The sequence below is a fragment of the Culex pipiens genome, chromosome 3 (assembly GCF_016801865.2).
Source record: "Culex pipiens pallens isolate TS chromosome 3, TS_CPP_V2, whole genome shotgun sequence".
In the NCBI taxonomy this organism is placed as follows: domain Eukaryota; kingdom Metazoa; phylum Arthropoda; class Insecta; order Diptera; family Culicidae; genus Culex; species Culex pipiens.
In genome coordinates this window covers 55,670,431-55,690,852 of record NC_068939.1, presented here as the reverse complement: position 1 = coordinate 55,690,852, position 20,422 = coordinate 55,670,431, and the positions used below count along the sequence as shown (strand labels likewise).

At 36.6% G+C, this 20,422-nt stretch overlaps 2 protein-coding genes across 2 annotated transcripts; both read left to right on the top strand.

Annotated features, from left to right (window-relative positions):
- The first annotated feature begins 288 nt into the window (after positions 1-288).
- On the top strand, positions 289-1,332 carry LOC120420364 (perlucin-like). Its single transcript, XM_039583366.2, has 2 exons — positions 289-868; positions 931-1,332. Exons 1-2 carry the CDS (start codon positions 785-787, stop codon positions 1,300-1,302), a joined length of 456 nt encoding a protein of 151 aa, XP_039439300.1. The 5' UTR covers positions 289-784; the 3' UTR covers positions 1,303-1,332.
- Positions 1,333-4,537: 3,205 nt separating this feature from the next.
- LOC120420353 (lipase 3-like) lies at positions 4,538-20,102 on the top strand. The gene is made up of 3 exons (XM_039583349.1): positions 4,538-4,696; positions 18,696-19,439; positions 19,496-20,102. The coding sequence occupies exons 1-3, from the start codon at positions 4,538-4,540 to the stop codon at positions 20,045-20,047; spliced, it is 1,455 nt and encodes a 484-aa protein (XP_039439283.1). The 3' UTR covers positions 20,048-20,102.
- The last annotated feature ends 320 nt before the right edge of the window (positions 20,103-20,422 follow it).

The following is a 20,422-nucleotide window of genomic DNA, read 5'->3' as shown; positions in this document are numbered from 1 at the left end:
AAAAGCACACAACAGTTTGCGATTGGAATTGTTTGCAAATTTTCTCCCGGACCTGAACCCATTATCACAGATCAGCAGACTAGGGAAAATCGTATTAATTTTAACGGTCACTTTGAATTTAAACATCAGTCGTCATTAGTTTGGCGCTGAGCCACAAACGTCAATGGTGGCGCCACCATCATTAATCCATATTTTTAAAATAATTTCATCGATTTTGCTGTGTAAGCTTCTACCTGATCTGAGGCGCAGAAAGGAAAGGAAGTTGTTCGAAGCTGGCTGACTGTTGAACGGGTTTAAAGCTAACGGAGGGAGAGAGCTTCCGTGCCACTTATAAATTGCTTCCATAGCAAGGTGGTGCTAATGTGCATAATTTTTCAGACAATTGAAATATGATGAGCATTTTAGAGGTGCATTTCATATTGCTTCGGGACTAGCGATGAGATACAATGCAACGCTGGTGGGAATTTATTAAAAGCGATGAAAATTTTAACGATTCTTTCTTGTTTTAATGGAATTTTTTGTTACCTTATTTATTTGTTTGGTACAAGTTTAAAAGACAAATTTAGAGCAAGTCCGAAGTTCGTTAGATTTTTGCACGTGAACTGTTGAAGTTTATGATCATGAACCATTTGTCCGTTTCTCAATATCAATCCATTCACCAGCAATATGGTGCATACAAATTGTAAATATTTTTATTCACTATTTCTTGTTGCTGTTGATAAGAACTCATAGTAATCTGCGTCTTCCAACGTTTCATTGTTACTCCTGCAATTACCAAGTGAAGATGCAAAAAGTGGTCGTTCTAGTAATGTTGATAGCTGCAAGTTCAGCACACATAGAGCAAAAGTACTATATGCCAAATTTTATGGTAAGAACAATACATTTTTGTTTCATTTCATAATATATATGCTACAACATGCCCCATTTCAGGCAAACTGGTTCAAGGCGGTAGAGTACTGCAACTATCTGGGCGCACGGTTGGCCATCGTTGCCAGCTACGAGAATCAAACAGAGCTGACGGAAATGGTTCAGCAAACGGACAAGTACAACAGCATCAGTACGGAGTTTTGGATCGGCGCGAGTGATCTGGCCGACGAGGGACACTTTATCTGGCACGCCACCGGAACTAGGATGCAGTACTCGAACTGGAAGATACTGCAGCCGGATAATGGCGGAAATGTGGAGCACTGCGTGGAGGTGCGTTACATTCCCAGCGAGAGATGGGACTGGCAGTGGAACGATTTGGACTGCAAGAAGATGCGATATTTTGCTTGCGAATACACGGATGTGGTGAGGGATTAAATCTTTCACAAAATAATAAAAAAATAATAAAATATTTCAGCAGGTGCATTGTAGTATTTGGTTTCTAATAAATAAAAAAAATAATACAAAAATAGTGTTTAATTAATTCACCCAACAAGATTTTTTTAAGCATTTCACATTTAATTAGAGGTGGGCAAAACCGCTCTTTTTTAGGAGCCGCTCATTTTCGTTCGCTCTTTAAAAAGAGCCGCTCTTTTGAACGGCTCTTTCGCTCTTTTTTCAAAATTTGAATGAATAGGGGTTTTTCAAGAAGCGTGTGATTTTATAAGTTATTCCACATTGGACTTTTATAAATATGACCATACCAAATATTTTTTGAAGTTTATGTCCCACAACTCTGGCCAAAGTCGGAAAAAAAATAACAAGACATTTTAATGAAAAAAGAGTTTTCAAATGCATTTTACACATCCCCAGTTGTTTTGCAATCATTAGTTTTCAAAATATCGATTCGAAAAAAAAACTTTCACTTTAGGTAGGGGAAATTCTCGTATGTTTGCCAGGTTAAGCTCTCGCTCCTAACTCCATCCAATTTGCTGATTTTCACTATTTAAACAACTTATTTTGCACAACTTTTGATAGAAATTTACTTGCTCACTTCTTATTGAACTATTTATCACTCGATTTCAGTTGAAAACGCTTTTAATTAGTTTTAATTTAATGTCAAAGTTCTGACTTGCCAACATTAGAGGCACGCTGGAATTAGATGCTGTTCCCCTACTGTACAACGGAATTTCACCAAAAATCCAAATATTTTTGATCGACCCCAAATGCTTTTTAATTTGTTATTTTTTTTTGTTCATTTCATTTTGTTTAGAAAATCATTTACTTTTGGGATTCATTTTTATAAGCGTCGAAATTTTTGAAATTACATTTTCATTTCTCAAAAACAAATTACCTAAATACTATATTTTTTGAAAATTCAATAAATTATTATTACAACCAAAATCAAGCCATATCGAAACGTTTCTATCAAAAGACCGGAGTTTAAAAAAGAACCGCGGTTCTTTTTTTGTGAGTCACGGTTCGGTCGCTCTTTTCAGTGAATCGGCTCTTTGAGCGGTTCGCTCTTTTTTTGCCCACCTCTACATTTAATAGCTTTTTTCTTATAAAATGTTTTAATTTGAAAAAATGAAGATCCTCTATTTTTATATAGAACTATTGCACTAACTAAATTGTGGATTCCCGGGCAGATAATAATAACAAAATTCATGCCATTTCAATAACAAATACTGTTAAATAACAGAAAGTGATATGGAATCTTCTTGAAAATCATTTTTTGCATAAGAGTTTAATAATAGTTTATGTTATCATAACGAAATTTGTTGTTGGTCTGATATTGATTGAAAGCCAAAACAACTTTGGAATATTTTTTTTTGTTATGAAAGAATACCTCCAACTGTTATTGGGATGATCGGATTAGTTGTTAAAATAACAAAAAAATAATAACAAAGATTCGTTCGATAAATAACTAACAAATTTTATTAGTCTGTTATTACAACAACAATCCAATAACAAAAAATCTTGTTTTAAATAACCTTTAATGTTATTGGCCTAGTATTTTCAAATATCAAAAAATGTTATTCTCAAGTTATTTCCGTCTGCTCGGGTTTAAAAAAAAATTTACATAAGTTCAAATTTTTTTTACATGAGGATGGGGGCTTTGTATTGTGAGTCCAACTGCCGATTGGCCAATTCAGAAGTTTTTGTTTTTAATATTTAGCTGTAAAATTGTAAATAATGTCACTTGACTTAAGCGTAATCTGGTTGAACCAATTCTGTATGAAAGTACCATTTTAAACTATGACCAGTAACTTTGAACTTTTCCTAAACTGTGAATACAAAGAGACGAGTTGTTCCTTTTAATTCCGCTATATATTTTTAATATCTTGACAGATACGTATTTCGTCTACTACTTGCAGACTTCATCAGTGTTCTGTTCTGTTCAGTCGAGAACAGAACACTGATGAAGTCTGCAAGTAGTAGACGAAACACGTATCTGTCAAGATATTAAAAATATATAGCGGAATTAAAAGGAACAACTCGTCTCTTTGTATTCACAGTAATGCATTCTGCTAAAACGCTCAACCAAACCACAATTTTCCTAAACATTTTCTATAGAATTACGGGCTCTAATCGATAGTTTTCGATGAAATTAAACTCTCAAAATTTCTTCTTATTTTGAGAGTTTAATTTCACCGAAAACTACCGATAAGAGCCCGTAATTCCAACTAGGTGATTGAAACAATTTGGGTGAAATAAATAATTAGTCTCAGTATTGGGAATAAACACATTTTCTATGGCTTTTTTTTAAATATTGAGAGACACTATGTTACGTTATAACAATACAACAACAACCCTAACCTCCTATTTGATCATGATCAATGATCATGCATGAAGTTGGTCAAGGACAATATGTCGTGGTTGTACATTATTAACCCATATCCATTTTATATTTCCTTTACAGATTTTAAAAACAAGGGTTTGAATCGAATCTAGTCAAAAGCCATGATAATTTGTGCATTATTGGCACATGTTATACAAAATAAACCAAAGGTGTGGCAGTGACATCCTGCTGCAAAGCTTGGAGTAATATCGTCTTGTATTATAAGGTTTTTTTTCGATCACATCGAGTTTGTGACACGTGATTGCGTGAGTTTAGATGATTGTCGTGTATCGTAAATAAAAAAATGTTTTCCTTGAAACGTCATAAGCCAATCTGCAGCAACAAAGTGCAATCTGAAAAAACAAATAAAATAAAAAATCAGTTCAATCGACTTTCCGAAGTCATGGTCAACCTTCCTTGATAGCAGTTGAAATTTTATTAAATTCTCTCATTGTCAGTCGAGTGATTGTGCAGTAGACATGCTGAAATTAATGTGGCTTATTCTTATGGTAGCATGCTTCAAGCTGTGTACTTCTAAGTATGTGATCCCCAACTTTACGGTAAGTTTATGGTTTGATTCTAAATTTTTCGAATAATTAGAAAAGTCTTTAGGCAAACTGGTTCAAAGCTGCAGAATATTGCCATCATCTGGGTGCAGAGTTGGTCACTGTAACCAATGCTCAAAAGTATAACGAAATCAAAAATGCAGTAAAAGGTTCGGAAATTTACAACACCGCCCATACGGAATTTTGGATCGCGGCAAATGATCTGGCCGAAGAGGGACACTTTTACTGGCACAGTACTGGTACCAGAGTTCAGTTTACAAAATGGATGAAACAGCAGCCGGATGGTTCCAGTGTTGATGAAAACTGCGTGGAAGTTCGGAACATTCCGGCGTACCAGTGGAACTGGGCTTGGAACGACTTGGACTGCAGAAAGATGCGATATTTTGTATGTGAATTTACGGAGAGTGTGAACCAGATTAGCACTGTGAGAAAAATGTATTGTCAGTAGATTAATTCAAGGTAAGTAGAAGAGTAGAGTTAATATCAGTGTGTAAAAAAAATTCTGATGAATTTTAATGTGATTAAATTCACTCTTAATATCACATTCACCCTCACCTTATAATGGCTAGTAACGGGAGCTAATTGCGAACGAATCGTTCATTCCAGCGATAAACCACAGAGTTTAAATTTAGAGCAGAGCCAGTCTAAAAATAGAAAAACGCGTAATAATAAATTTTGATAGTTGAGTTGCTTCCCACAAAATCGCTGCAAATTAATTCAGATGTTTTCCTAAATGTGAAATCCAAAACCCACAATCCGAACATTGCCCATCGGCACAAACTAATGAAAATGAAACCCACCAGCAGCAGCAGTAGTTATAACGAGTGCGAATGTTAATGACAGCAACAATACTGTTGGCTTCAACATAATCATAAATTATCTGGTATAAACTGATGTGGTCTGCAGGGACGCACGGTTGTGGTTCAAACCTGCACTAATAGTTTATAGATGCAATAAATGATAATTGGGATTCTAGCAGATCGCGAGAATGGGTAAAAAATAACATAAAAAGCCATGTAGGCTTCCGTGCTAGATAAAATTACACGGAAAAAGCCACAAGCATTAATATAGTGGCCTTTCCCCCTCGCATTTCTGGTAGTGGGAGTTGTCTGGCTTTGACAGGCTACTTGATAATAATACCAGCACAATTAAAAAGTAATGAAAATTAATTTAGAAATAATTGCACCAGTTTGCACTCTTCATGAGGTTGACGATGGATGGACATCGGGTTGAGATTTTATGTTTCGTTTTGTCTACACTCAACCCCAGGTGGTTGGTCACTTTTTCGGTTGACACTTTTATAGTTTGTACCCCGTTGGTTTGACAAAGTCAAACTAAAAAGTGACGAACTGTCACAAATGCACTCTTGGTAATAATTTTTTTTAGGTACCGTAAAACGGGGTTACTTTGATAGTCGGGGTGACTTTGATAGGTTTGCGATTTTTCCGCAAAATAAAGAGTGCAATTAAAATACGTACGGAATGGTTTAAAATCATACTGACCATGACAGAGAAATGTTCAAAGAACCTCAAGAAAAACTTTTCATAAAATTTTGAAATAGTTTAAAAAGTTAGCTAACTGTAGTTAAGAAAATGTTGATAAAAGCCATTATTTTAAACTTCTCAAAACGTCATGATTTTCTCAATGAACATGATTTTGAATCGGAAAACGAAATGCATTTTCGGATTCCTTGGACAATTTTCCTCTAGGAGAAGGTTAAATATGTTTGAAGATAATAAATAAAATGTGCTTTTGAAAAACAGTTAAAAAAATCTCCAAATTTATAGCCAATTTCAGTTTAACAAATTTCATGTAAAATGTGAAATTCGTGAATTCGTGTTTCGAATTCAGTATAAAATGCAATATAAATCGATAATTTTATGAACATAACTAGTTTTAACAAGTTTCAGGCAAAATTCCAACTATTTAACAATTTTACCAAAAATTCATATGTATTTTGTTAAAAAAACTTATGAACTTAGTTAACTGAATATAAACACTGATTTTTTTTCTTCAAAACTATATCAGCTGCTGTAGTGATGGTACATTTAACGTACATATAAAGCTTATAAATCTTAAATATGATTTTAATAAGTAAAACTATGACCATCAAAGTCATCCCGAAATTTAAGCTAAGAATTATTGACGTAACTATTTTTCTAAACACTATTAAATTTTTTTTTTACCAGAATAGTGCATGGACTTTGTGTACATGTTTTAAAAATCATAATCATGAGAATAATCTTACCTGTTGGAAAATATTCCAAAAACAAATTGAAATCCTATCAAAGTCATCCCGGTTTACGGTATTTATGAATTTTACCAAATTCCTCTGAAACCATGAACAAATTTTGACCAATTTTACCAGGTCATTGAATTTGCATCAACATTTAAAAAGGAGTGCTTTTACTGGAAATAAAAAAGAAGAAGATTGGGCTTTTTTTTATGTATTCAAACTAATATTGAATACTGAAGTACTACAAAAATTCTAAAATTTGGAATCCCGACTATTTTTTTTAATGAATTGAAAAACTTCCTTAGACCACCGGCAGTCGCGTAGGTGTACACTAGAGCGTCCAATTTCCCGGGGTTACAAAATTCCCGGGAAACGGGAAATTTTCAACAAATTTACCGGGAAATTTGAATTTTAATGAAAATTATTCTGATCCAGTCTAAATATTTCTGTTTTAATATTTTTCAACACAATTGAATATATTCTATATAACAGCAACTTTGATGGTCAAAATGAGTGTGAGGACCAATTAATAGCTTGACTGCTTGTAAAAAATCAAGTAACTTTGAGAAAACATATTTATTTTCTATTTTTTTATGCAAATAAAAAATTAAAGATATTTTTTGTTGCGAAGTATTTTTTTAATCAAATTATTTGGACATGAAATTTACAGACAAGCTGATTGGTTCAATCTATTTTTAATAAAATCAAATCAGATTATATTTATAATTAAAAAAAATGGTCACAAAAAGGTAGGCAAATGTATACTTTCGCTTGTATTTCGGGAATTACAGGGAAATTTACAAATTTCCCGGGAAACGGGAAATATTTTTTTCCGGGAAATCCCGGGAATTCCCGGGAAATAATTTCCCGAGACGGTAAATTGGACGCTCTAGTGTACACATTTTGTAACGGCATTTGTAAGGCGACTTACCGAAGGGGGATATATCAGGGTTTTGGAAAAATAATTTTGAAATCATTCATTTAATTTCATTTTAAATGTCATTTTGATTCAAAATTATTGAATTGTCGAAAGTGTGTAAAATTTTCCCAAATTTTCTGAGGAATTTGTTAAAAGTAAATTAACTTTTTAAAATAAGGAAAATGTTTTACCTGAACAACAGAATGTTACCAAAAAATGGTTTGATATCAAAAATTGATCTTCAATTCTAGTGACTTTTTTCAACAGTTAGCGAATACCAAACTATGGTTTTGATACTATAGGTGGTTATTTTTATTTATTTTGGATTGTGTTTTTTCCAGACATCCTCCTCCCTAATCCACCAAAAGGTTTCAAATTTGGTGAAATCCCAATAGAAACTAAAAAAAAAATCAATTCGAAGTAAAAATGTCTTGGGGCTTTAGGGAATTAGTTTCCATAAGAATTAATAGAATAAAAAAAGATTTCTGCAAATCTAGCAAAACATCATAATAGGGCCGAAGCCGATGTGTAAACAAAGAGTCTATCCTGCTCGATCCGAATGTAAACATCAACTGACGTGAGCAGGATAGACTCTTTGTTTACACTTCGGCCCGTTAACATTGTTTTGATGACCTCAATCCCTGTTTTTTAATGTCCTCAATCCCTCAAGTTTCGTCAATTACCTAGAATCTAAGTTATAGTATACATTGTAAAAAAATGAGTTTGACGCAACGTCACTCACAAATGGAATAAACATTGTTGAGACACATAACCTCAAGATGACTGGTATGCAAAATGAATCAAAATTCCACACTACCGAGGTTAAAGAGATTATCGACACACAGGTCAGCCTGCCCCCTGGAATTCGAGGCATTTCAAAAGTGAATAAGTGCACTTGTCACTTGGTCCTCCACAACTTCAAAGGATTAGGCCATTCCATCGCCGCATTCTAGTGTTGCTCACACATTTCTACCATTCCTGGCATATCTGTCGAGCTTCGTCTCGAGGACACCGGAATGTCTGGTGCAGTTAAAAATCGCCAACTTGTTGTTGGCAGCCGTCCTAAGATCCTAACCTCGAAGAATGTGCTGCTGCAGGCACCGACCGTCGACGGTTGGAATTTAGAATGTGTCTCTGCGGCTCGTCATTTTCGAGCGCGACGGCCATCTGTCTTCACAGTCAGCGCCCAGGTTGATTGACCTGTGCTGGGCACTCTCCTGGCCCACACGGTTCACTAGCTACTGGAAGTCGGTGGGATTCCCGTGGCCAGGGTGGATACCTAAAGAGAAAAACGTGAAAATAGGTCAAGGTAATAAAAGGTGAAATGCAATCATATTTTACAGATAATTAATAAAAATGGAGTTGAGTTGTCACCCTGTTGCGTGCAACACTGATTAAAATGCTTGTGCGGTGAGGCGCAGAGATTAATTCTGCACTTTGCCAACCGAGCCCGGGTGATGGCCCTTGAAGACCGCACGAAAAAAAAGAAACACGGTGAAGCCGCGGCCGCTGGCCTTTGATGGCACAGCCAGTTGATTCCCTTGATGCTCCATTTCACGGCTGTGTTCCGGGGCGGTGATCCAAGAGGAAAGGCCGCGCAGCAGAACGTTCAACACAGGACGCCGCCGAAAAGCGTGTAGAATTGTTCAATCTCTGGCTGGCTTCTTGTGAGTGAGATTTATCCCGAATGCTGTGGCGCAGAAGGTAGGGTAAGGGTCGGGCTAAACTTTGGTAAACCAACATGATATTGTTTTATTTGATTTAACTCTGATTTAATCATTCTTTTTTAATCTGACTAAAGAGCGTGCGCCGTGAACTGGGCTCTTCTGCATTACCATAGATAAAAAAGGTTCTATAAGTTATTGTGTTCAAATCTTTAAAGAACTTTTTCGCAAACAAAAACTTTAGATTTTTTTGAACTCATTTCTTTCAATAAATTAGCTACAAAAGCAATTATTTTAAATTCAACATATTTTTATCAACTGAACACAGAAGCGGCTATCCACTTGTCTCTGCCAGCACCGTAAACGACCAACAATTTCCCGCCTCACTTCGGGCAAGATTTCTCTGAAGTTCAACAGAAGCTATCATCCAAAACGGAAGATTCGATGCAATCCTACATTTCCGCGTCCGCAAAGTGCTTCCGTCCGTGACGCCCTGATGATCAGTTACCTCCAGTCTAACCTCTGTACAAACAGTCAATCCCTCCCGCGACCGTCTGCGGGTAGCCCGTTTTGAGTAATGGATTTAATGGTGTTTATCAATTGGCGCTCTTAATTATTTTGAACCCGCTGCCGAAGTCTGACTGGTTCCATGTTGGGAGCAGAAGGAAGAACCCGGGGCACCGCGAACCCGTATCGAATAGGTAATTTCAAGCCGTTGAGAGCGGTAATTTGAATGCGTGTGAAAAGAGACCTGGAAGACCTGAGGAAAAGGAACGGAGGGGATAGTGCAAGTTGGTGTTAGATACAAAAACTTGCGTTTGATTTAGTTTAAATTAATGGAGTTGCAGCCCTAACTCATTGGAAGCCGATAGTTGAAGTTTACCCAATGAATAATTAAGATATGCCTATAGGAGAAGCTTGAGAGTGAAGTTGAAGTCGTAGACGATGAACCTGTTTTTCGGTGGGCGAAGTGGTTTAGCTGGAGTTCAATTCTATTAGATTGAGGCAGGCTTGTCTAGTTTCACTTTTTTGGTCATTGAGAGGGGTATTTATTTAATTCTGATTATTATTTTTTGTCTAACATAATTAACAAAAAATATAATGATTAATCTTCTTTGTCGTTTAACCAATATTTTCCTCCATGTGATGTTTTACAGGCAGTATAATTATTTCAATTAAGAATTTAAAGCTGGAATTTAATATCCGCCCATAAAAAACACAATTTTCCACATTCCACTAACGTTAAATTTGAAAATTAAAGATAATACGTGTCAAACCCGCCACTTTAGACAATTTCCCTCCCCAGCCATAAACCAGCCAAGTTTCCATTCGCAGCTCACCGGTCAAGATCGCACCACCAGATAGGGGTCATTCAGATTGCGCTACAGTAAAACCACTCTGCATGAAACACACACTTAAGTGCATGCAATTGTGTTCCCCTCACTGCCAAAGTCTAATGCCGTATCAACCAAAGCCCCCCCCCCCCCCCCACTTTAGTGCGGAACTCAACGCTCCACTAATTAAAAACTGAATCAACACACTCGACAATTTATCACAACCCCACAATCAGCCCTCAATTTGGACCATTTGGAAACACATTAGAGGTTAAATTTCGTAGAAACAGGTCGGCGGCTGGTGCGGTTACATGCATTGTATTTGGCCGTTTATTTGCGTACGATCGCGTCCGAAACGCACTTTTCCCAACTCCTAGGCCAAGTTTTCGAATGCTGAGATGTTAACTTTAAACTTGTTAAACAGCGGGTTAGCTGGTCAGGGGTGTGAATATCGTAACTCAAAAAAATAATGATGCGTCTATTTGAAAAGGTCCTTTAAATATAGGTAATCCCACACAGCAAAAAATCCAATGGTAAAATCGCATGCACAAGCATGCACATCACCTTCGTCAAAATAAACACTTATTATTACACACTGCATGTACAATTTTTGCAAACACAAAAAAAAGGTTGCAACCGACGGGATTCAAACCCAGCACCAACAGTAAGGACTGGCGCCTTAGCGCACTCAGCCATCACACCGATGAAAATCTGTAAGAATAAACGCATATATAAGCTTGACATTTCGGTCAAGTAGGTTTCCCATACTGAAGGGCTACATATTTCAGGGTGTAAAATCACATAAAATTGCATAAAATAATGCAATATTTATTTTACATCCAGGCCTTTAACACGCAGCTGGATTACTATTTTTTTAGCTGTGCATAGCATGTAGGACAACATAAAAAAACTTAAGACGTGTAATTTCAAAATATATTTTTTTCCTTAACAAATGTTTTGTAAATTTTAACCCCTAACCCTTAAAATTTCAAAAAATCAGTCAAGAAAAGACACCAAACATTAACTAATTGATTGAATAAACCAAAATTAACATTAATTTATTGAATATTTTCCCTAGCTTTTTCAAAACATAAAAAAACTCAAAAATTCACAACTCTGCCACTTGCGCACCTTTTTTTGGCACACGTGAACGCTCTAGCACCAAAGTGATAAATTAGGGTCTAAATAATCGCGGCTATCGTATCGAAATCTGGTTGCCCTGTTTGCCCTAGGAAAAAAAAGCGCCCAAAAAGTGTCATGCTTGGCTTGGCCACGACGTGTCGTAAACATCGAGATTGTACCCGTTTTGGGCCACATTTAAACCAATTACAGCTGTCCGAACCGATTCCCGACTGTTTTCCGGCATGGTCACGAGTATGTTGAATTTCAAATGCACCCCCTCCAGACGGTACTCTAAACACCACCACCAGATCGCTATCGATGATCGGCGGGGCCAAATTTTTGTAGGTTTGTTTTTTTTTTCTCTTTCCCTGTGACGGTTCCGCTGATCTGATGGATCCACGTGATAGCCTTCTGACAGGTCGGAGCGCGGGGCTGTGTTTCGTGGATCTGCCGCTGTGTGGCGCTATTCTGCCTCTAATTCTGCTGGCAACATTTCACGCTACCAGATAGCCATCGCTGATAAGTTGAAACCCCTCATTACTCAAACCAACACCCAAAACAAACACATCTGAATTACAGATTCTCGTTTGTTCGCGTGTTTTTTTTTCGTCGACCGGTGTTCCATTGAACCTGTCTGGTGGCAATCCGTCAGGCTGTCCCAGTGGCACAAAAAAAAGTGCTGTTGTTCTGGCCTCTTGGAGACGGTTTGGCAACGATACGCACCGGTGGTCCCCAAAATGGTCTGTAAATTGAATCGGGAAACGTGCTATCACATTCAGATAAATCAACACACCGTCGGGCAAGAGCACGCAGCAGGAGAAGGGGCACCCCAGATGGGGGTCAAGTGCTGGTGGCCCTTGAAAAATGTATGATGACTTAAATGAAAACAAAACTGGATTTGAATTCAGGTTCATCATGACAATATCATTTGAAATTGAAAAGTTTTAAACTGCATCTATCAATTTTTATGTACGAGCAGTTCCAGCTTAAATCCGGAATTTTACACTCTCCGATTTCAATGAAACTTTATAGACATGTTGTCCTAGGCCTATATAAGCCATTTTTGTGTACACAGCTAAAAAAGTAGTAATCCAGCTGCGTGTAAAACGCCTGGGTGTAAAATAAATATTGCATTATTTTATGCAATTTTATGTAATTTTACACCCTGAAATATGTAGCCCATCAGAATGGGAAACCTACTCGACCGAAATGCCAAGCTCATATATGCGTTTATCCAAACAGCTTTTCATCGGTCTGATGGCCGAGTGGGCTAAGGCGCCAGTCCTTACTGTTGGTGCTGGGTATGAATCCCGTCGGTTGCAACTTTTTTTTGTGTTTGCAAAAATTGTACATGCAGTGTGTAATATTAAGTGTTTATTTTGACGAAGGTGATGTGCATGTTTTTGCATGCGATTTTACCATCGGATTTTTTGCTGTGTATATGGAGCCAATTGTACTCGAAAATAACATTTGAGAAGCGCGTAAGTTATTTAAATATTTTTGTATTTTGCAATTTAAAAATTACTGTATCTCAAAGCCGTTGCATCGTATCAAAATTGGACGGGCTTTCCGAAAAAAAATCTCTGAAAGAAAAAAAAACACGCAACTTCTATGAGATTTTTGTTTTAAATTTAAAAGTCAAATTTTAAGGTGATGTCACGATTTATTTTTGTTCGAAATAGGCTAAGATGTTACAAAAAGATTAACGAAAAATTCAGGATGGTATGTCTCTCCTAAAAAAATTAAAAAATCATCTACTAAAACTGTTTTTTTTAAAGTGGTCTAAACGTCAAAATTAAAAAAAAAACGATAAAGGGAATCGATTTGCCAGTCAATTTTACATAAAAGTCTCTATATTGGAGCAATTCCATGTCAAATAGGGAATCGGTTGTACCCGACCCTCTCCGATTTCAATGAAACTTTGTAGACATGTTATCCTAGGCATATATAAGCCATTTTTGTGTATATGGCGCCAGTAACACTCGATAATGACATTTTAGAAGGGCGTACGTGTTTTCAATATTTTTGTATTTCGTAATTTAAATATTGCTGTATCTCGAAGCCGTTGCATCGTATCAAAAAGTGGTCAAAGACAAACTTGTAGGAAATTTGGCGGGCTTTCCGAAAAAAATACACTGAAAGAAAAATACACTCCACTTTTATGAGATTTTTTGATTTTTAAGTTTAAAAGTCAAATTTGAAGGTGAGCCCACGATTTTTTTTCGTTCAAAATTTTTGTGAAAATAGCCTAAGATGTTACAAAAAGACTCACGAAAAATGCAGGATGGAGCAACTCACCTAAAAAATACAAAAATCATTTACTGAAACTGTTTTTTTGAAAAGTGCTCTAAACGTCAAAATTTTCAAAAACCGAACTCGAGAGTCGATTCTCCAGACAATTTTACATAAAAGTCTCCATATTGACCATTGTCTTAAGTCCAATCCTTGTGAAGTTACAGCGGTTTTAAAAATAAAAATGTTGAAAAAATAGGTTTTTTGATGGTTTTTGGCAATTTCTATATGACGGACTTGATTTTTCAGTTTCGAAAATATTTTTACCGAAAAGCTCGTCCAATTTCCCATAAGTTTGTCTTTGACCACATTTCAATTGGATGTATGGGCTTACAGATATAAGCTAATTACATTGCTCATAATTCAAACATAACATTTTTTCAGTGTAGTAAAGTAACCTGGATAATAAATTAGCTTATATCTGTAAGCCCATACATCCAATTGAAATGTGGTCAAAGACAAACTTATGGGAAATTGGACGAGCTTTTCGGTAAAAATATTTTCGAAACTGAAAAATTAAGTCCGTCATATAGTAATTGCCAAAAACCATTAAAAAACCTATTTTTTCAACATTTTTATTTTTAAAATCGCTGTAACATCACAAGGATTGGACTTAGGACAATGGTCAATAAGGAGACTTTTATGTAAAATTGTCTGGAGAATCGACTCTCGAGTTCGGTTTTTGAAAATTTTGACGTTTAAAGCACTTTTCGAAAAAACAGTTTCAGTAAATGATTTTTGTATTTTTTAGGTGAGTTGCTCCATCCTGCATTTTTCGTGAGTCTTTTTGTAACATCTTAGGCTATTTTCACAAAAATTTTGAACGAAAAAAAATCGTGGGCTCACCTTCAAATTTGACTTTTAAACTTAAAAATCAAAAAATCTCATAAAAGTGGAGTGTATTTTTCTTTCAGTGTATTTTTTTCGGAAAGCCCGCCAAATTTCCTACAAGTTTGTCTTTGACCACTTTTTGATACGATGCAACGGCTTCGAGATACAGCAATATTTAAATTACGAAATACAAAAATATTGAAAACACGTACGCCCTTCTAAAATGTCATTATCGAGTATTACTGGCACCATATACACAAAAATGGCTTATAAATGCCTAGGATAACATGTCTACAAAGTTTCATTGAAATCGGAGAGGGTCGAGAAAAAAGTACCTAAAAAATTCCTGTTTTGGGCTGGAATTGCTCATTGACCATTGTCCTATGTCCAATCCTTGGAAAGATACAGCGGTTTAAAAAATAAAATGTCGAAAAAATAGGTGGTTTTTGGCAATTTCTATGTGACAGACTTGATTTTTCAGTCTCGTAAATATTTTTACCGGCTCGTTCAATTTCCCATAAGTTTGCCTAATCTAAAATAGACAACATTTTTTCTATGGATCAACTATGGTCCCCTTGGAAAGAGCTGTCTAGTAGGACCTTTTCTGTCAAGAAGGTTCGCGAAGTTATTTTTTCGAAATTGATTTTAAATCCTTTGCGGTCGTACAATGTGTAATTGAACTAAGACAAATAAGGTCAATCGTTGTGAACAATAATATCGCAAATTTTAGCTTAGTTTTAGGACCCAATTGAAGAGTTTTTTTTTTTATAAATAAGTCCTATAAACATATGAATCACAATAGCTTTAATAAATACTCTAGAATTTGTTTATTAATATTCCTTGAAATCGAAAATTTAGTTTGACAAATTCAATCAAAATTACCGGATCCAGAATTCTTATCTTATCTAATCTTATAGATTTTTCGAGCAAGCAAATTAAATTTATATTGCTGAAAAATCAAATTTTAATTTAAACTTTTGTGATTGGCGGATTGCTAAGCAATCGAAAGAATCGTTAAGATATTGAAATTTAAAAGATCAATTCCTAAGGTCAAAGCTTTTTTTGCCTTCCTCACGTTACTGAGGAAAGGCTATAAAATCACTCGAAAAATGAACTTCTCAATTAGACCTCCTAGAGCCACCTGCATGTATACCTATCGACTCAGAATCAAATTATGAGCAAATGTCTGTGTGTGTGGTGGGATGTTGATCAAAAAAATGTCACTCGATTATCTCGACATTGGCTAAACCGATTTTGTTCGTTTTGGCGTCATTCGATCCGTCTTGGGGTCCTATAAGTCGCTATTAAAATTTATGAAGTTTAGATAAGTTTTTCAAAAGTCATGCTAAAAAAACGATTTTAACAAAAGTCCAGAAGAATGTAAAAAGGGTGGTTTTTGTAAGAAAACCCGTCATGCTATACATTTTTAAAACCTTTGACATTGAAGATCTGACAACTCTATTAAAAGTTATAAGCACTTAAGTGTTATTTATACGCTTTTTGGGGGCCGGATCTCAGATATGTTTATGAAAACGTTGTCCGGATCTCTTATGCGACCTATCGTTGGATTAGTATTCAAAACAGCTTTCTAACGCGTCCAAAACATTGAAGATCTGACAACCCTATCAAAAGTTATAAGCACTTAAGTGTTTTTTACGCACTTCTAGGATTTTGGATAGCACCCTTAAATGTGAGGAAGGCGCCAACCACCTAAGGATGGATTAAGTAACGTTTTATTTTATGTTTTTGACACCAGTCCCACCTTTCATAGTTTTCCCAAAAAATCAGGGGGGCAAAAAATATTATTGCTTAAAAATAAAATGTTAATAGAATTTTTTTTAAAATCGATTGTAATTCTTTTTACATTATGTTGCTTATTGGGACCACAGTCGTAAAACTTTTTTATGAAATTTAAATAATTCGTGATTATTACAACAAGTAAGTCCCTTTTGTTTGTTTATCATTATTTTGCTGTAATTTTCTTTTTCTACAATTTCGTTGAACATTGTTGTGTTCATAAAAGTTATCCTGCAAAGTTAGGAAAACACGATATTACAAATTTTGTTTTATTGAAAATTATTATTTTAATTGAAGAAACTACCCTTCTGGGTTATTGCAGATATGAAAAGTACATCAAATTTCTCTTCTAATGACATGTCTTACTGTTTTTTTTACAGTTGAGTGCAGTTGAGGTAAAAATTAGGAAAATCTGGCAAAGTATCGATCAAAAATCTAGAAAAATCTTGCAGACGAAAATCAAACCATTCTCAATGGTGATGGGGAAGGAGGATTTGAATTATTTAAAAAATGGTTTAATTAATTTTATGACCTTCAAAATGTTTAATTTACACTCTCTCTAAGAAAAAAGTTGTTCAAAATGGGCATGAATTGAAAAATTTGGCAAATTATGGCACTGAGAAGGATAAATCTTTATTCTGGCTGACACTTAAAAAATCTGGCATTCCCAGATTTATCTGGCAACCTGGCAACCCTGGTTGAGTGACGAAAATGACAGAGGTAAAAAAAAATTTGTGCATTTTTTTTATGGAAATACGTTTGTTCGTAACTTTGGGCACTCGATCCAGTTGGGTGTCCAATTTATAATATATTTTATCACCATGTCAGACTGCAAATAATTGAAATACACGTCTTATTTCGAAAGGCCGTACCGTCCTTCTCTCACGAGATATTGTCCGTTTCTCTCGAAGGTACACGCCGCACAGCATTTCAGAATGTGCCGCAGACACTGTTGCCAGCGATTTTCTGCACTTTTGGTGCAATAAAAAACATTCCCGGCAACAATGCCATGCAATTCGAAGAAAAAGATCAACAAAAACAAAACGCACAGTATGGGATTTGACAGCGCGCATTTACCAAAAGTGCGGCGCGTCGTTTCGAGGCTGGTATGCCGCGTGTCTTTTTCGGGAATACGTGCAATATCGAAAAATAGCCCTCAGATTAGTAGGATCAGTGATTGTTCAGGCTCAAAAATAAAACTTCCATTTTTAGCTTGACAAATCATTAAGCCACGGGGATCAATATTCCAAAAAACAAAATTTAGAAAATTTCATTGAACGTGAAAAATATTAAAATAACTTTGAAAATCTAAACAGAACAGAAAGTACATTTTAAACTTTTAATTTTTTTTTCAATCAGCTATAAATTCTCTTCGCCAATTCCACCAATCTTTTCTAAATTGTCATTGTTCTTTTTAGTCACGTACGAATGTTCATAACATGATATTAGAAGTAAAGCGAAGATTAAGAGTGAAGTATGTAAAACAGACTTAAAATATGCATTGTAAAATAAGTATGACCTTGTCCAATGATAATAAAAGATGATTCAATAGTCTTGTCTAGCCAAAATCTTTAACACCACATCTTCTTAAAAGTTTTCACCTCTCCCTTCAATAGTTTCAATAAAAGTTAAGAAATAATATAATCTGTAACAAAATCATTAATATAAAAATGTACCAAAAAGAATTCACTAATTTCATGCTGTCCCTAGTGATCCCTAAAGACACAATTTCACGAGAGTCCAATTTCATTTGGGTAGGCGGAGGATTACTAAATAAGAAAAATTACGCAGTTCTCTTAAATCAACCATTCTATCCCTAGTTTGACGGCGAAAAGCTTTTCCTTACAAAACTCAAAGCGGAAACAGAGAATGACACTCCTCGTCAATCCTAGCTCATTAGTTTAAACAACTTGATTCCGCGTACGGTGGGATTCGCACTCCGGATTAGTTTGGCTTGCTGAACTTGACGGAAGGTTCCAACGACGGAATTCAGGCTACTGCCGCCGATAGCATGACCCTGAGCAAAGTCACATTCTTGTTCCGTCGTCGAATGTCATCCACGGAAACGAGACCAATCTGACCCTTTAGGTGGTTGGTTTCTGGGTTGACTGGGGATAGTTTGCGGTTGCGGAGAACTGATGGAGCTTGCAGGGTGGCTTTATGACGAACCCGCATTAGCGGGTGCTTTACTATAAATATCATATATGAGTTATGAAAGTAATTACTAGTACTCGACACCTCCTACAACCTGTCATGACGCTGTTTCGGTTGCTTCTGGTGGCGTCATTCGGCGGGTTGGCGGCATCTGTTTTCTACATCGACGTCGAGGATGGACGACTCACTACCGTAAGTTGAAGGAATTACGCAGTTGTTACAATGTAGTTGAGCTAGTTTGGATTGATTTGCAGCCACAAATCACTGTCAAGTACGGTTACCGGACGGAGACCCATAAGGTTGAGACGTATGACGGATTCTTTGTGGTGATGCATCGGATTAGGGGATCTCCGTCGAAGGGACCGTTTGATGCGAGGAAACCTCCGGTTTTGTTGATGCACGGATTGTTGGGATCTTCGGGGGATTGGATTATGATCGGACCTAAGAATGCTTTGCCATATCTTTTGGCGGATCAAGGGTATGACGTTTGGCTGGGAAATGCTCGAGGAAATCGGTACAGCGGCGAACATGCTTATCTTACTGATGATATGCGAGAGTATTGGGACTTTTCGTGGCATGAGATTGGAATCTACGACGTTCCGACTATGGTCGACCATGTGTTGAAGACGAGAAAGGTCAAACAACTTCACTATGTGGGACACTCCCAAGGGACGACGTCGTTCCTAGTGATGACGTCTATGATGCCGGAATATAACAAAAAGATCATCAAAATGCACGCTCTAGCTCCTGCGGCTTATCTGTACCATTTGAACAATCCAGCTATGAGATTCCTGGCAACACATATGATTACGGCCACGGTAATACGTCCTTGCAATGAAAGATCAACATGTTTTAACACTACCTTCAATTCCAGAACATCGCTAATGCGTTCGGTGTCAACCAACTGCTTCCTTCGAATCCATTGTTTCACCAGCTGGCCAGAGTCTTCTGTCCGAACTACTTCAACTTTTTCCGGTTTTGCATAAACAGCATGTTCCTGATTTCGGCCGGTGAGTATCACAGCCTCGACCCCAACCTGATTCCCGTCCTGGCTGGACACATTCCGGCCGGAGCATCCGCCAAGCAGTTTATACACTACGGCCAGGAAGTCTTGTCGGGACACTTTCGTCAGTTCGACTACGGTCCGGGAAATAACACCGAGATCTACCAGGCAGCGGATCCACCGGATTACAATCTGACCAACGTTCGCGCTCCGGTTGCCATCTATTATGGGTTGAGCGATCAGCTTACCCATCCGGAGGACGTTGGAAGACTCGCTCAGGAGCTGCCGAACGTTGTTGCTATGAATCAGTTGCCGAATGCCAGCTTCAATCATATGGACTTTCTGGTGGCTGCAAACGTCAGGAGTGTGCTGTATGAAAATATTATTGCTAGTATCATAGAAGATGACCGTAAAAGAAGTTAATATTTCTATAGCTTTTGTAAAAAAAAATATGATAATGAAATCTCAAGTAATTACAAACTCCGCTACAAAGCCACAAATCTGTTATTGTCCTCACGCCTGGGATCAACACCAATTTAACGCTTGTGCATTCCATTATTCGCCATCATTACGATAATTATTCAAATTATTTTAATGCATTTTTAAAACTCATTACCTGTCACTTCCGCACCTGCTTGCGCTCCGCGAGAAGCATTTTTATTTCAGGAAAGTTATCTTTGCTTGGAAACACTCCTTTTCGACCCAACCTCCACCAACCTCGTTTGTTGCCATATCAGCCAGGTTTCCCAGAACTCCCTTCAACTTTCGGAAGGTGTGATTCACATGGTGCTTAAAACC

Bases quoted from the DNA above. Each gene is read 5' to 3' on its own strand.
- LOC120420353 (XM_039583349.1), top strand. From the start codon at position 4,538: ATGAAACAGCAGCCGGATGGTTCCAGTGTTGATGAAAACTGCGTGGAA. The intron at 4,697-18,695 runs GTGAGAAAAATG...AGTAATTACTAG, and splicing joins GTGTGAACCAGATTAGCACT to TACTCGACACCTCCTACAAC. The intron at 19,440-19,495 runs GTAATACGTCCT...CTTCAATTCCAG, and splicing joins CACATATGATTACGGCCACG to AACATCGCTAATGCGTTCGG.
- LOC120420364 (XM_039583366.2), top strand. From the start codon at position 785: ATGCAAAAAGTGGTCGTTCTAGTAATGTTGATAGCTGCAAGTTCAGCA. The intron at 869-930 runs GTAAGAACAATA...GCCCCATTTCAG, and splicing joins ACTATATGCCAAATTTTATG to GCAAACTGGTTCAAGGCGGT.